The sequence below is a fragment of the Ursus americanus genome, chromosome 17 (assembly GCF_024610735.1).
Source record: "Ursus americanus isolate L20-20 chromosome 17, mUrsAme1.1.p, whole genome shotgun sequence".
Taxonomy (NCBI): domain Eukaryota; kingdom Metazoa; phylum Chordata; class Mammalia; order Carnivora; family Ursidae; genus Ursus; species Ursus americanus.
In genome coordinates this window covers 4,175,545-4,188,924 of record NC_142143.1, presented here as the reverse complement: position 1 = coordinate 4,188,924, position 13,380 = coordinate 4,175,545, and the positions used below count along the sequence as shown (strand labels likewise).

The following is a 13,380-nucleotide window of genomic DNA, read 5'->3' as shown; positions in this document are numbered from 1 at the left end:
CTCGGGCCCGCGGGTGGGGAAGGGATCGGGTTTCACGGGCGCCTGGGCGGAGGGGGAGGGGTGGGGGTGTCTCCCGCCCGAATGCGCCCCCCTTCTTGGCCCCCACCTGGGCGAGGTTTGGGGTCCCCGCTCCCGCCCCCGGCCGCGGGCCCGCGCGCCCCTCCGGGCCGGGGTGCCCGGGCCCCAGGCGGGGGGCGGCCCGGGAGGGAGGGAGGGCACCGGGCGCCCCGCGGCCCCGCCCCCGCCGCGCCCTCCTCCGGGGCGGGATAATTGAACCGCGCAGCCCGGGCCCAGCGTTGGCTGCGGAGGCTCGGCCGGAGCGTGGAACCCAGGAGCCGCGCGCCGCGCCCCGCGCCTTTGTCCGCCCGCCGCCCGCCGCCCGCCGGCCCCATGGAGCGCGCCGCGCCTAGGAGGGTCCCGCTGCCGCTGCTGCTGCTCGGCGGCCTCGCGCTGCTGGCGGCCCGAGGTAGGGGCGCCCCAAGTCCACGGCCCCCGCTCTGGTGGCTCCCCTCCCTGCCCCGCACTCCTCGGAAGACCTGGAGCTGGAGTCGTAGCGGGAGTCTGGGCGCTGCGCCCCCCGCGGCGGTCCTGGGGTCGTGTGCGCTGGCCGTGCCCTCCCCTCACCCCACTCCTGGCTCTGGCCTTAATCACCTCGATGACCTGGGGCACTTGTTTTAAAGAAGATAGTTCCTCCTCCCCGACCCCACCGCCGCCCGCAGCCTCCCGCTGCCCGCCCTAGCGCCACCCATCTTCCCACTGGGGCCGAGGTTGGGAGGTTAGGGAGGCAGCCCTGGCTGATGGTTGTTTACCCCTGGATGCCCCCATCTGTTCCCACTGCCCTCACCTCCACCTCTTGGTAGGGGCTGTTGTACCCAGGTTGTTGGTGAGAAGACTGAGACTGCGGGCAGTACTTTGCCCAGGAGACAAAGCCACTCATGGGTTAGGGGGTGGACTTGAAAAATTAGAAAGGAAGGGAGCAGCCTGGAGATAGATTTTTAAGGAGATAGCCGTGTGCAGGCAAACCTCTGTCTGCCCTCCTGGGATATAGAGGGCCCCAAGACAGAGGCTCAGCCAGGCTACGTACCTAGCTGGGGCCGGGGACAGGCCACGTCCAGACCCACTCACCCGGTGGGAAAGGGGATGTGTCTTTTCCTGGCAGACCCCTGGGCCAGAGCACTCAGCCCAGGGCTGACAGCACCAGAAGGCCCTTTTTTCTCCCTTAATCCTCCAGGCCAGGCTCCTGGGTGGAGGGGCGGGGGAGCCATTAGGATTAGAGCAGCTGTGGGTGAGCAGAGCCATGGCCTCTGACCTCTCTGCTGACCCGTGACTCATCAGTCATTAGTCAGGCCTCCCCGCCTGGAGGCTTTGTTCTCCCTGGGGCCGGGCCCTGGTGAGAGCCCTGACCACCCTCCGAATCCTATATGCTTTGTCTCTGCTGTAGCTTTGTTTCTTTTCAAGTGACCACCCTCCTCCTTGGTCAAAAGGTCACTGGGGAGAGGTTGGGGGCAGAGGGCAGAGCTCCGCAGAGGTTTCTTGGCTTGCTCACTGGCTGCGGCAGATTCTGGAGCTCGCTCTGGCTCTGTCCTGGGCGTGTGCTGGGGGGCATCTCCTGGGTGAGGTGGCATGGGAGGCACACGGGCTGGGGTTGGCAGCGAGAGCCATCCTGCCCCCGCCCCCCAACTCACAGGAGGCTTGTTGGGAGAGGTGGTGTTCGGGCAGGAGCTGGTCAGGCAGGCAGAGGGAGGAAGGGCGTTCATGGGAAGGTGATGAGGCTGGAGTGAAAACCTGGGGGGCGGGGGAGGCTCCGATTGGAGGCCACAGAAGACTCTTGTTGGAAATAGAAAGGGCCCCAGGGCCCCCCGTGTATTTTACAGATGGGCTAACTGAGGCAGGCCCAGAGAGGAGGCATAGGTGAGCTCTTCCTAGGCTGAGTGCCCGCCTCTCCGTCACTGTGCTGGTCAGGCTGGAGGGGCTCCCGTGGTCTTTATCGAGAAGACCCTGACTTCAAGCGTATGCGATCAGGGAGACCTGCTCATTGCGCCCCCAGGTTGGCGTGGCCTTCTGTTTCTTCTGGGGTGGCCCCTCTTTTGAGTTTCAGCAAGTTTGGTGTGGTTTGAGGGGAGGGAGCTAGAGCTCCCTGGTTTGTGTCTGCGGCTGCAAGCTTGGGGGCTGTCAGGTTCCCCGAGGGGACGCGGGCCCACCCTCCGGAGAGCTGTGGGTACACAGGAAATGGAATTTAGAAGTGATCCTGGGAAAGGCCATCTCGTGGTGGCTCCTTTCGCTGATCTGCTCGACTCCCTTGGCCGGGCCACAGCAGTGGGCTGTGACCTTCTCAGCCAGGGGACAGAGCTGAGCCACCGTCTGTCCTGTGTGTGTCTGTCCTGTTGGGCTTTACTGAGAGCGTGCTGGGAGGGAGTGGAGAGGAGGAGGGCACTGGGGAAAGACGACTGTGCTTTCTCCCAGACTTTCTTGGCCTCTGGCTCCAGCAGCGTTTCCGACTGATTACAGAGCAAGTCTCTGGGAGGGAGAACAAAGACGGGAGAGGGAGAGGGCTTGGCTTGGAAGCACGTGGCCTGCACCGCTGCTGGAACTTTCCCAGGCTGGTGGTGGGGGCTGGACAGGCTGAGTGTGTGTGGGGGTGCTGCTGGAGTGCTGGGTGCACGAAGTTGAGACTCGGGGTGCTGCCCCGGGGTGGGGAGCAGTGCCGCGGCCCCTCCTCTGAGGCCCACGGCTCTGGGGACACCTTTTCCTGGCTCTGCCTGAGGCCCCCCAACTCGGGGGTCTGTTTGCCACCCCTGCTGGACTGTGGTGTGTGGGGGCGGGGGAGAAGGGACAGCATGGCTCACTCATCTCGGGGTCCCAGCGGGCTGCCTTGAGCTTTTGTGGGATGGGTAACAACTTTGCCTGTATCCGGCTGGAAAAGTCCACAGGATGGGTTGGTGGTTTTCTCATTTGTAAAACGAAGATAGCAGAAACCGACTTCTTAGCGTGCCTCGAGGTCTGGGGGAGACTGGGGCCCTGCCTGCCAAGGCAGATGGATCAGTATGACCTATTATTTGTGTGGCCCCCTCCCTAGCGTAAGACAGTGTCCTCTTCCCGTCAGAGTGCTCTACAAGTCCTACTAATTCCCCAGGACGGCCCCGGAACCAGCAGCGGTCGAGACTCAAAGCCGTGTTGGGAAAGGTGAGGCAGAAGGGAGTCAGCTGGCCTCCTTGGGCATCCGTGCTCTAGATACCTGCTCCGTGCCAGACACTGTTCTAAATCGTGGGGGTACGGCAAGGAAGAGGCGAGGCCGAGCCCTTCTGCCCGTGGGGCTCCCACCCCCCAAGAGAGCCAGAAGCGTGGACAGGCCGTTACAAAGCCACCGCATAGGCGGACAGTCAGGGACAATGTCCCCAAGGACGGAGGACGCAGCCTGGAATCTGCCAGATACAGCAGGTGCCGGCCGGGCCTCGGGGGAGGGCGGCTGCGGGAACGCCGCTCCAGGCAGAGGGAGCAGCACAGGCAAGCGCCCAGAAGGCGAGAGAGAATGTGGGCACGTCTCCTCTTCCTGCCTTAACTTGGAAGGCAGGGCTCTGAGCATCGGGTGCGGTGTGGACCACCTTGCATACGCGGTTTTATAAACACAGGTCTCTAGCACGCGTGGTCATCTTGCCTGTGTCTTTTAGCCCATAAAAGACTCTCCTTTGCAACACATCCCATTATAATCATTTGATTCATAAAAGCTTCTGCAGGCTCTGTATGGTTCCAGGGTCCTGGTAATGACCTCACGTGTGGCACCTAACCGAACGGGGACACCCATTCTGTCAACTTTCCTGGAGGGCCTGGAGGGAGCGTGGCGAGGAGGGGGTGGGGCAGGGAGGCTGATGAAGTCCCAGCGGGCAGGGCAGGACTGGAGGCTGGGTGCTGCCGACCAGCCGTTCCCCCCCCCCCCCCCCCCTGGCCTGCCTCCCTCAGCCCTGGGGCTGGTCCTCACCGAGCTCTGAGTCAGGAGGGAGTCAGGGCCGTGTTGCTTCCGCTGCCTGCATGGTGTCGGGAGGTGGGGCCGGCACTCAAAGAAGGTGAGGAGACTGGTCCCAGTTCCGAATGTGACCAAGCCCAGACCCTCTCTACGTTTCCTTAAGTACAGAATGAGAACACACTCTGCGAATTCTCTCAACAATCCTAGGAAGAAGGTCCTGTCCTTATTTTCATCTTATACACGTACAAACAAAGGCCCAGAGCAGTTAAGTAACTTGTCTGGGAAACACAGTGGTGAGTCGAGGGCCGGGACATGGGACCCCATGCTCCTGACTGCTTGGCTGTCTTGCCTTAAACCTAATGAGGGGAAATAATGGCAGGTTGGACAGCATTTAAACCCAATAGACAGATGCTGCTCGTGCGAGGGGGTCCTGAGGAAGAACGGGTGTTTTCCATTCGTGGGGGACCACAGAACTCTTGAGGGGCTCGTGGCTGGCTTGGTAGGATTCCCAAGGTGAGGGCACCTGTCTTGTTTCAGATCAGTGGACAAGCCTGTCCTGTCCCGGGGAGGCAGTGGCGGTGGTGGTGGAGGGGCGTTTGCTCTGGTACCCAGCCCAGGGTCCGGCCGTGAGCCTGCCTCTTCCTTGGGTGTGGCCCAAGTCAGGCCCTCCTTGCTGCCATTTGGGGGTGGAGCTCAGGAGCCCCCCAGGAACCTACGTTGGCCGTGTTCCCCCTGCTTCAGGGAGAGGCTGTGCACACAGGGATGGATGCCTCTGGCCACAGGACACTGGGTGAGGTCTAGAACTGTCCGCAGGGTAGAAAGTCACCCCTTTCCTGGCACCTTTATAAAGGAAAATGTTCTTGGCCGGTCCTGGGTTCCAGACACAACAGGGCGGGCCCGGCATCTGGAGAAGACGGCCCTGGAAATTGTTCAGGTCATATTCCTGCTTGATCTGCCCCCGGCCTTGCCAAGTGATCCTGCCAGAGGGCTGTGCTGACATGGCCAGCGCGGGGAGTGGGGACACTGGGCTCCTGCCCACCCTGTTGCTGACTTCCTGGGGGTCCCAATTGCCAAGGGCCCCGGTTCCTGCTTCTGAGGGCCAGGACCCAGAGCCTTCTTTTCTCCATGTGGAGGGCCTGTGATGTGTGTTCTTACCTGCATTGCTGGCTTCAGACCACTCAGAGGAGACACCACACAGAGGGGCGTCTGGGCCCTCCGGGGTCCCTACACCTCTCAGATGGTAGCAAGAATGCAGAAACCAAAAACGAGCCTTGGGGTCCAATGGGACACACTTGAAGTGGATTTGGGAAGAAATGGTTTGTCTATCGGTACATGGAGACCACAGATCAGCTGGTCCACTCTGCATAGGTGGGGAAACTGAGGCCCAGAAGGAGGAAGTAGGTGATACGCAGTGTCATTTATCGGCTGTTTCTCGGCTGTAGTTAGCAAACGGTGCCCGAGCCTCCCTTACGAGCCTGGCCTGGCCCCAGAGGAGCTATTCGTCGCGCCGCCAACATTTGTCGGCGTGTTATCCGTGTACTCGGCAGGCACGAGGCCCCCGGGACACGGGACAGGCAAGGTCCCTGCCTCATGGAGCTTGTGTGCCGTGGGGGTCTCCTGTGGCTCTGGATCAAGTCGCTGCAAACGAGCGGCTTAATACCACAGAGGTCTATCCTCTCACCACCCCGGAGGCCCGAAGTCCGATGTCATGGTGTCTGCAGGGCTTTGCCCCCACCAAAGGCTCGGGGGCGGGGGGCGTCCTCGCCTCTCCCAGCTCCTAGGCTCGTGGCTGCCTCCGTCTTCACACAGCTCTTTCTTCCTCTGGGTGTCTTTCTAAGGACACTCGTCATGGGATTTAGGGCTCACCAGATGGTCCAGGAGGATCTCCTCTTGAGATCCTTAATTACACCTGCAAAGACCCTTCTTCCAAATAAGGCCACAATCCAGGGTCAGGACGTGGATATATCTTTTTAGGGGCTGCTGTCCAAGCCACTGCACATGCTTATAGACGCCCTCACAAGGACATATCGGTAGGAATCAGTACCGCAATGACCATGACATGCCAGGACGGGGACAGCAGACAAGGGTGCCTCTCCAGTGGGTGGAGGGGGAGGTGATACCCGCTGAGGTGTGAGTGGCGAGGAGCCGTCTGTGAAAAGACCTGAGAAGAGCTTTTGGACAAAAGAAGCAGCTGGCACCAGGCCTCAGGTGGGACCCGGTGTATTGGAAGGACCAGAGGGGAGCGTGTGTTTCCAGGGAAGGGGGGAGCAGAGGGTGCTGCAGAGGGCAGCTGAGACGGGAGGGCCTTAAACATTAGGGTGCAGACTGTGGGTTTTATCCAGAGTGCACTGGAAGCTGCTGGGGGAGTTTAAGCAGAAGAGTGACATTACTTGACTCAGGTTTCTAGAAGTCGCTCTGGACTGCTGCATGGTGAAGGGACGATGGGGAGACAAGAGGAGGCAGAATAAGCCAGTGTGGAGGTTTCTGCGGGGTCCAGGGCCCAAGATGCCCTGGGCAGAGTGGTAGTCAGGGGGCCACTGGGAAGTGGATAGATCTAGGGTGTCTGGGAGCTCGAGTGGACAGGACTTGCCCTGGGATGGTGAGGGAGAAGGAATAATTCAGGCTGACCCCATTATTGTGGCACAAGCAGTTGGATGGAGGGTGATTGCTAATAACTTTGTCAGTGAAGGCTGGACAGGGTAGGGCCAGGGAGTGGTGGAAGAGTCCAGGTTCCTAGTGGACCCCGTAAGCATCCTGCTGGGCGTCCGATGGAGCCTGGGCTAGGAGGGAATATCAGGCTGCAGGCAGAAACATGAGAGTCTCAGCCTATACGATGAAGCTGTAGGAGACTGGCTGGGGAGATGGCGAGAGGGGGGACGAGGGACCGAGCCCTCCCGGGCACTTTGAGGAGGGACAAGCTCCGAGGTAGTGGGCCTGTCGGGGGCTTCCCAGAACCCTGGGTGGTAGCTGGGATGTTGCCAGGACTGGTTTTGAGATGGGAGGGACCCGTGTGTTTTTTTTGCTAATGGGGGGAGCCGGTATTTTTCTTGAACCTATTTTTCCTTTTGGATCATGTCACCTGCAGGAGTAAAATGTACTGTAAGTTTTGCTGCCTACATATGCTTCTGATTTTGACATAAGACTTCTCTCTGCAGCCCACTCCCATTATTCTCCCCCGTTACCCACGAAGGGGTGTGAAGACACCAGGGGTCAGGGAGGCCAAGTAGCATGTCTCGGACTGGCTCCACCCGGACTGAAACCTGGAAGCATGGCTCTCAAACTGTGTTCTTTTTTTTTTTTTCAAAAGATTTTTATTTATTTCTGTGAGAGAGAGGGAGAGAAAGCACAGAGGGAGAGGGAGAAGCAGACTCCCCTGCTGAGCAGGGAGCCTGATGCGGGATTCCATCCCAGGACCCTGGAATCATGACCTGAGCCAAAGGCAGATGCCCAACTGACGGAGCCCCCCAGGCGCCCCTCAGATTGTGTTCTTAAGCAGGACATGCCCACCTCATTTTATCTTTGTGATTGAAAAGTCTTGATTTTGCAAAGTCCAGCTTCAGGAGGAAGCCAGTTTCCTTCAGCCTGTTGGGGGGCGGGGGGGGGGGCGGAGTGAGATTCCAGTCCAGTCTGAGCCAGACTGCAAGGCCACCTCTGTGTTTGCTCTGCGGCCTGGGGCAACTTGCTTAATCTCTCCCTGATCCCCTGTTTCCTGTAGTTGCTAGGATCCCGTGAGATCATTGTCCATTGGTTCTTTTCGCAGGAATGTATTGAGTGTCTGCTCTGAGGCTGGCCTGGGGCAGGCACGCACTTGTCCCAGCCCCCTGGGCGCTAAGTACACACATAGTTAATTATTTGTGCCAGGTGCCGGGAAGTTCAGGGTGCAAAGAGACCGTGGAACTCTGTGTGTGTGTGTGTGTGTGTGTGTGTGTGTGTGTGTGTAGGGGTTAGGGACGACTTCTGGAGGAAAGGACCTTTGAACTGATGTGGGTGTGAATGAGCCAGTCCTAGGAAGGGAGTGGACCCAGGACCACCCAGCTCCAGCTTCCAGAGGCCAGGTGCAGGGAACACATGACAGGTGGCCAGAGAGTTCAGAGGGAAACCGGGGGACATGGGTCCCGCAGGGTGGGATGCTGTAGGGATGTCAGGAGGAGAGGACAGCCCACGTGTCCACTGGTCTTGGTCTGCTAGGAGGGAGCAATCTGGAGGACACTTTTCATCTCCTTCCCAGAGATATGCCTTCTGGTCCTTCTCTCTTGCTGCCTCCTGCCGGCAGGTTCTCTGCCCTAGACCCCTGTCTCTTGTGACAGGTGCTGGTGTGTGGCACTTTTAGGCATCTGCGGCTCTTGGGTGGAGCCCTGAGAGCAGACTTCAGCACACCCCACGTCCTCCTGGGGAGGTCGGCTGCCCTTGAAGGGGGAGATGGCTCTGTCCTTTGCCTAGACCTGCAAGAGATACAGAGGCCCTGTGTACCAGATCCCAGTGACAATTGCCTGTGTCTCCCTGGGCTATCCCCTTGAGGCCAGGCTCCTACCTTTTCACCTCTGGATCCCTTGCCCCAAGCCAGAGCCTGCACATGGAAGTGTTGTAAGAGGGAGGCCTTTTTTTTTTTAATACGATTTTATTCCTGAGTAATTTCTACACCAACGAGGGGCTCGAAGTCACAACCCCAAGATCATGAATCACGTACTCTTCCGACTGAGCCAGCCATAGAGGGGCTTTTTGAATGCACAGACGACTTAGGACAGCATGAGAGCCGTGGCCAAGGGTTGGGGCCTGGGCTAGGCTCCTGCTGGCTCCCCAGCTTCAGGAGGGGAGGGCCGCTGGCAGGGGTGGGCTGAGTCTTGCAGGGTTCTGTTTGGTTGCAATTTCCCTTTGGTGTCTGATTGCATTTCAGGCTTCCCAGTTATGTGGGTCCTGGACACCCCTGGGACCCCCTCCAACTTTGGCTGTGGCTTTAGACGGTTGCTGTGGATCAGATGAAGCATGAGGCTTGCATGGAGGCAAGTTCAGGGGACCCACAGGGCACACCAGGATCCCATTCATCTTCTGAAACACTCGAGGCCCCCTGCTGCTTTGAGCGTGTACGAGGAAACCAAAAAAATGAACTTGCTAGCTAGCTGCCGATGACATACCTTCCCCCCTTCTCATGTATGCACAGAGGCTGTCAATTTTTTATTTTGCCAAATAAGAATATTAAAATATAAAGCAGAGATCCAACCAATCAGCACCTCCTCTCTCACCATCTCATATACATACAGGGCGTCCGGAGGGGCAGGGTCTCAGAACCAGAGGAAGCCTTCTAAGCCAGACGTGGCTGACACGTGGGACGTCGGGCGTCCGGAGGGGCAGGGTCTCAGAACCAGAGGAAGCCTTCTAAGCCAGACGTGGCTGACACGTGGGACGCCTCCCTTGGCCATTTCCTTTCTCACTCATTTTCTTGCGGCCCAGTGGGACTTTTGTCAGACCAGTGTCCATATACACGGTGGGGTGTGGCAAGCCTTTGCTTGACTCCAGACCAACTTCTCCACCCAGTATACAGACGAGGAGACTGAGGCCTGGCCTTGCTCCAGGTCAAAGGACCTGGAGGAGCTGTAAGCAGAGGCCGGGCCTCTGGAGCTCCAGCCCTAGACCTGGCCCACCACCACACAGCACACCGAACAACTTGGCGTACTGCTTACCTGCTCACGGGCTGGTCAGGCATTGCCCAGAGACTCTGTGATGATGATTGGTGGCAGGCTGACATTCTGGAAGCTTCCACCCGAGGAGCAGTATAGAACCCCTCCGACTGCCAGCCGGCATCTGTAGCGTTGGAAAGAACACGCGTCTGTATCTTTACCGCTCGACGAGAACGTGCGCTGCTCCAGACCGTGAGCCTCCGCGTGGCTCCGAACACGTGGCCTGCCTCTGGCATCCACTGAAACCGCCACGACTCACGGCCCACGCTATAGTCTTTACGAACGCATAATTCACCTGGAAGAAACTTCGTTTCAGCCGCTGTCTCAGTGACACATGGTATCCGATGCCCGTGACCCAGGCTCTCTGTCCACCTGCTCACCAGTTACTTCTGGCAGGTGTGCCTCTTTCCCCAAGGGAGGTGGTGGGGTGTCGGCCACGTGGCGATGTGTGTCGGTCTGGGGGAGTGTGTGACTCCCGGAAAGAGGAATGCCCGCCCCGCGGTGGTGCAGAAACTTCTGTGACGGTTCTATTCTGAAGATTCTTTCTGCGGCCGGGCACCGCTTAAAGCGTTTTGCCCGGATTAGCACATGGATCTACCCAGTTACCACCCCGTATGGCAGATTGAGAAAAGGATGCTCAGTGAGGCGGAGGCAGGTCCGGGGCTGGGCAGTTTTAACCCACACGTCCGTCGCCTTCTGTTGGAAGGTTGATGTCGAAGGCTAACAAGATCTTGCAAGGGAGTTTATTCGTCGTTTATATTTAGTGTGATGCTTTGTGGGTCCAATTCACAGATGACAGGAACGAGAGATGGAAACTGTGCTTGATCGAAGCTTCTGCTCAGAAGGGAGGGAGGTGATCTGAGATAAAAGACCGCAGACCACTTCTCTCTTAAGAGCACCTACAGCCCCGCGACGGGCATAGGTGGGCGTCTAGCGTGCAGTCACCTGAAGTAACGTCATCGATTTTGGCATGGTTCCCGGGAGAGGGGGGTAGAAGAAACAGTGGTAGCCTCATTTGCTCCAGGTTGCCGAGGGCCGTTCAGATGTGCTGGGGTCTCTGTGTGGGGTTTCTGTGAATTGATGTCCTTCAGGAAGGGCTGCCAGCCAGTCTGTGACTGCCGGTTGGCCTGGTTGATCCGACGCTGTCGACTGCTATGAAATCCTTGGTGGTACCAGTGAGATGTAGTGTCCAGGGAGAGGTGTCACCCTCTTTTCTTGCTCCCCATCCCCTGGCCCCTCCAGCTCACCGGCCCAGCTGTATGTCCTGTGTCGGAGTGGACCCACTGCCTGGGATCCCCCTCTCTCTTTCCTTTCCACTGACAACGCTGAATTCTTTGTGTGGTTGGGGGAGTGATGCCAGGAGCGTGGCCTCACTGTCACTGCCGAGAGCTAGCCCTAGGCTCTTCCTTGGGCTGGGGAGTGAGTGCCACCCTCTGCTTTACTTCCTTCCTTAACGTTTTACCTGTTCCTATTTGAGGTCACCTAGCTGGCTTATGTAAAACACTGCGGTCACCACCAAACTGCTATGGGGAGGGGGGGGCTCTGAAATAGTTTACCAAAGTAATCCTCTCCGTGGTACGCACATTCGTGCATTAAAACATCGATTGAGAAGCAAGTGAGATCATCAGCAGAACATCTAGGTCCTTTCTGAATGAAGGGTGATGCATGCAAACGCTCAATTTTTTAACACGTATTTTTTTTATCATGGTAAAATACGCATAACATAAAATTAGCCATTTTAACCATTTTTAAGTGCACCGTTCAGTGGCGTTACATACATTCCCATGGTTGTGCAACCACCGCCCCGTCCGTCTCCAGAATGTTTTCATCTCCCTAAACTGAAGCTCTGTGCCCAGGGGACAGCTCCGCATCTCCCCCTCCCGCAGCCCCTGGCGCCCGCCATCTACCTTCTGCCTCCAACCGTGGCTCCTCTAAGGGACCTTGTAAGTGGAATCACACAGGGCTGATCCTTCTGTGACTGGCTTATTTCACCGAGCATGATGTCTTCAACAACCACATTTTATTTTATTTTTAAAAATATTTTATGTATTTATTTGAGAGGGAGAGTGAGAGAGAACATGAGCCAGGGGCAGAGGGCGGGGGGAGAGGCAGAGGGAGAGAGAGAAGCAGGGAGCCTGATGTGGGGCTGGATCCCGGGACCCTGGGACCCCGGGATTATGACCTGAGCCCAAGGCAGATGCTTCACCGACTGAGCCATCCAGGTGCCCCAACAACAAAAGTTTTTTTTTTTTTTTTTTTAGAGATTTTATTTATTTATTTGACAGAGATAGAGACAGCCAGCGAGAGAGGGAACACAAGCAGGGGGAGTGGAAGAGGAAGAAGCAGGCTCATAGCGGAGGAGCCTGATGTGGGGCTCGATCCCAGAACGCTGGGATCACGCCCTGAGCCGAAGGCAGACGCTTAACCACTGTGCCACCCAGGCGCCCCCCAACAACAAAAGTTTTAAACGAAGCTTTTAGTCTCTATTAGGTGCCCAGCTTTTAAACAATTGTGGGGAAGTTCAAGTTAATTTTAACCCAAGGATGCACGCATAGCCATTATTCTACAGTAATGGGGAAATGGGATGAGACTGTGGGTACTGGTTTTAATAACAGCAGGCAGGTGTCTCCAGCCTCTGAACACAGCAGGTAGTGGTTTTCATACTCTCTGTCCAGGTTACAGCAAACATTTACAGTGACCGTACTTCCCTTGGTAAACACGGTGGACGAGGTGGGGACGGCAGCCCGGGCTCTCTATCTCGCACTCTTTCCCTGGGTCGCCGTGCCTCTTTTCTGACCTAATGTGATTTTCATCACCAGCGTAAAGCTTGTTCACTACAAAGGGGACAAGTGTGAAAATAGCAAAGACAGCTCTGTGTCCCTGTGGATTTGGCATGTGTCTTGGAAGAGGTGTGTCCAGGGTTGGGAGTGGCATTGAGAGCCTGGTCCTGCCCCATGGAAAGGAAATGCTTGGGAAGAGATGGGCGGCTTTTCTTGTTTCAGAACATAAGTTAATAACAGGCCTTTTCTTGGACGAGATGCACCCGTCTGTTAAAGACCAACCTGGGGCAGTCGGTCTCTCTGTTGACATCTTGAGCCAGGACTCCAGAGAATTCTGCAGGGCGTTCCCCTCCCTCCACGAGACCCCTCCTCTCCCTGCAGCTCTGATGGGTTGGGGGGCAGCTGTCTCTAAGGCCAAGAAGGTGGCAGCTCTGGAGTCTCAGATCCATGCCCCAGCATGGCCCAGGCTCTTGCGGAAATTCTAAGCCGCCCTGCTCTTCGGGGCAGTCGGCTCCAACCACGTCTTGCTCCTTGCGGTCATTCCCTCCCTGGGAAGAGGTGTGTTTGCAGCAAACCCTAGACTCTAAGGACTGCCTCGCAGTCTAGGCCCCTGGTTAAGAAGCCTGTCACCAGTCTGTCCTGTTCAACTAATACTGAGCCTCGCTGTGTGTGCTGGGCGTGGGCGGGCGCTGCAGGGTCACTGAGCAGAGAAAGATACCATCCCTGCCCCAAAGGAGTTTCTAATTCACCAGGAGGCAGACTAGCCCAGCTTTGGAGGCTGTCAGAACCAAGCCCGAGGCCTGGCTCTGCTGCTCACTGGCCCCTCTGGCTGTGTGACCTTGAGCTAGTCACTTAACCTCTCTGAGCTGGAATTTTCTTACGTGCAAAGTGGGGAACATCATGCACTGGCCTCTCTGGGTTCTTGTGAGACCCGAGTAAGTCCTGGTGCAGTGCCTGGCACGTG

The 13,380-nt window shown here is 57.6% G+C and overlaps 1 protein-coding gene across 2 annotated transcripts in view; it reads left to right on the top strand.

Annotated features, from left to right (window-relative positions):
• Positions 1–293: 293 nt before the first annotated feature.
• Positions 294–13,380, top strand: part of FBLN1 (fibulin 1) — an 81,317-nt gene continuing 68,230 nt past the window's right edge. The window contains exon 1 of one of the 2 annotated variants that reach the window (XM_045779489.2): positions 294–466. In XM_045779489.2, the coding sequence (XP_045635445.1) occupies positions 391–466 (76 nt within the window). In that variant the 5' untranslated portion in view covers positions 294–390. The remainder of the gene's footprint in view (positions 467–13,380) is intronic. The other variant, XM_045779488.2, reaches the window with a different exon arrangement.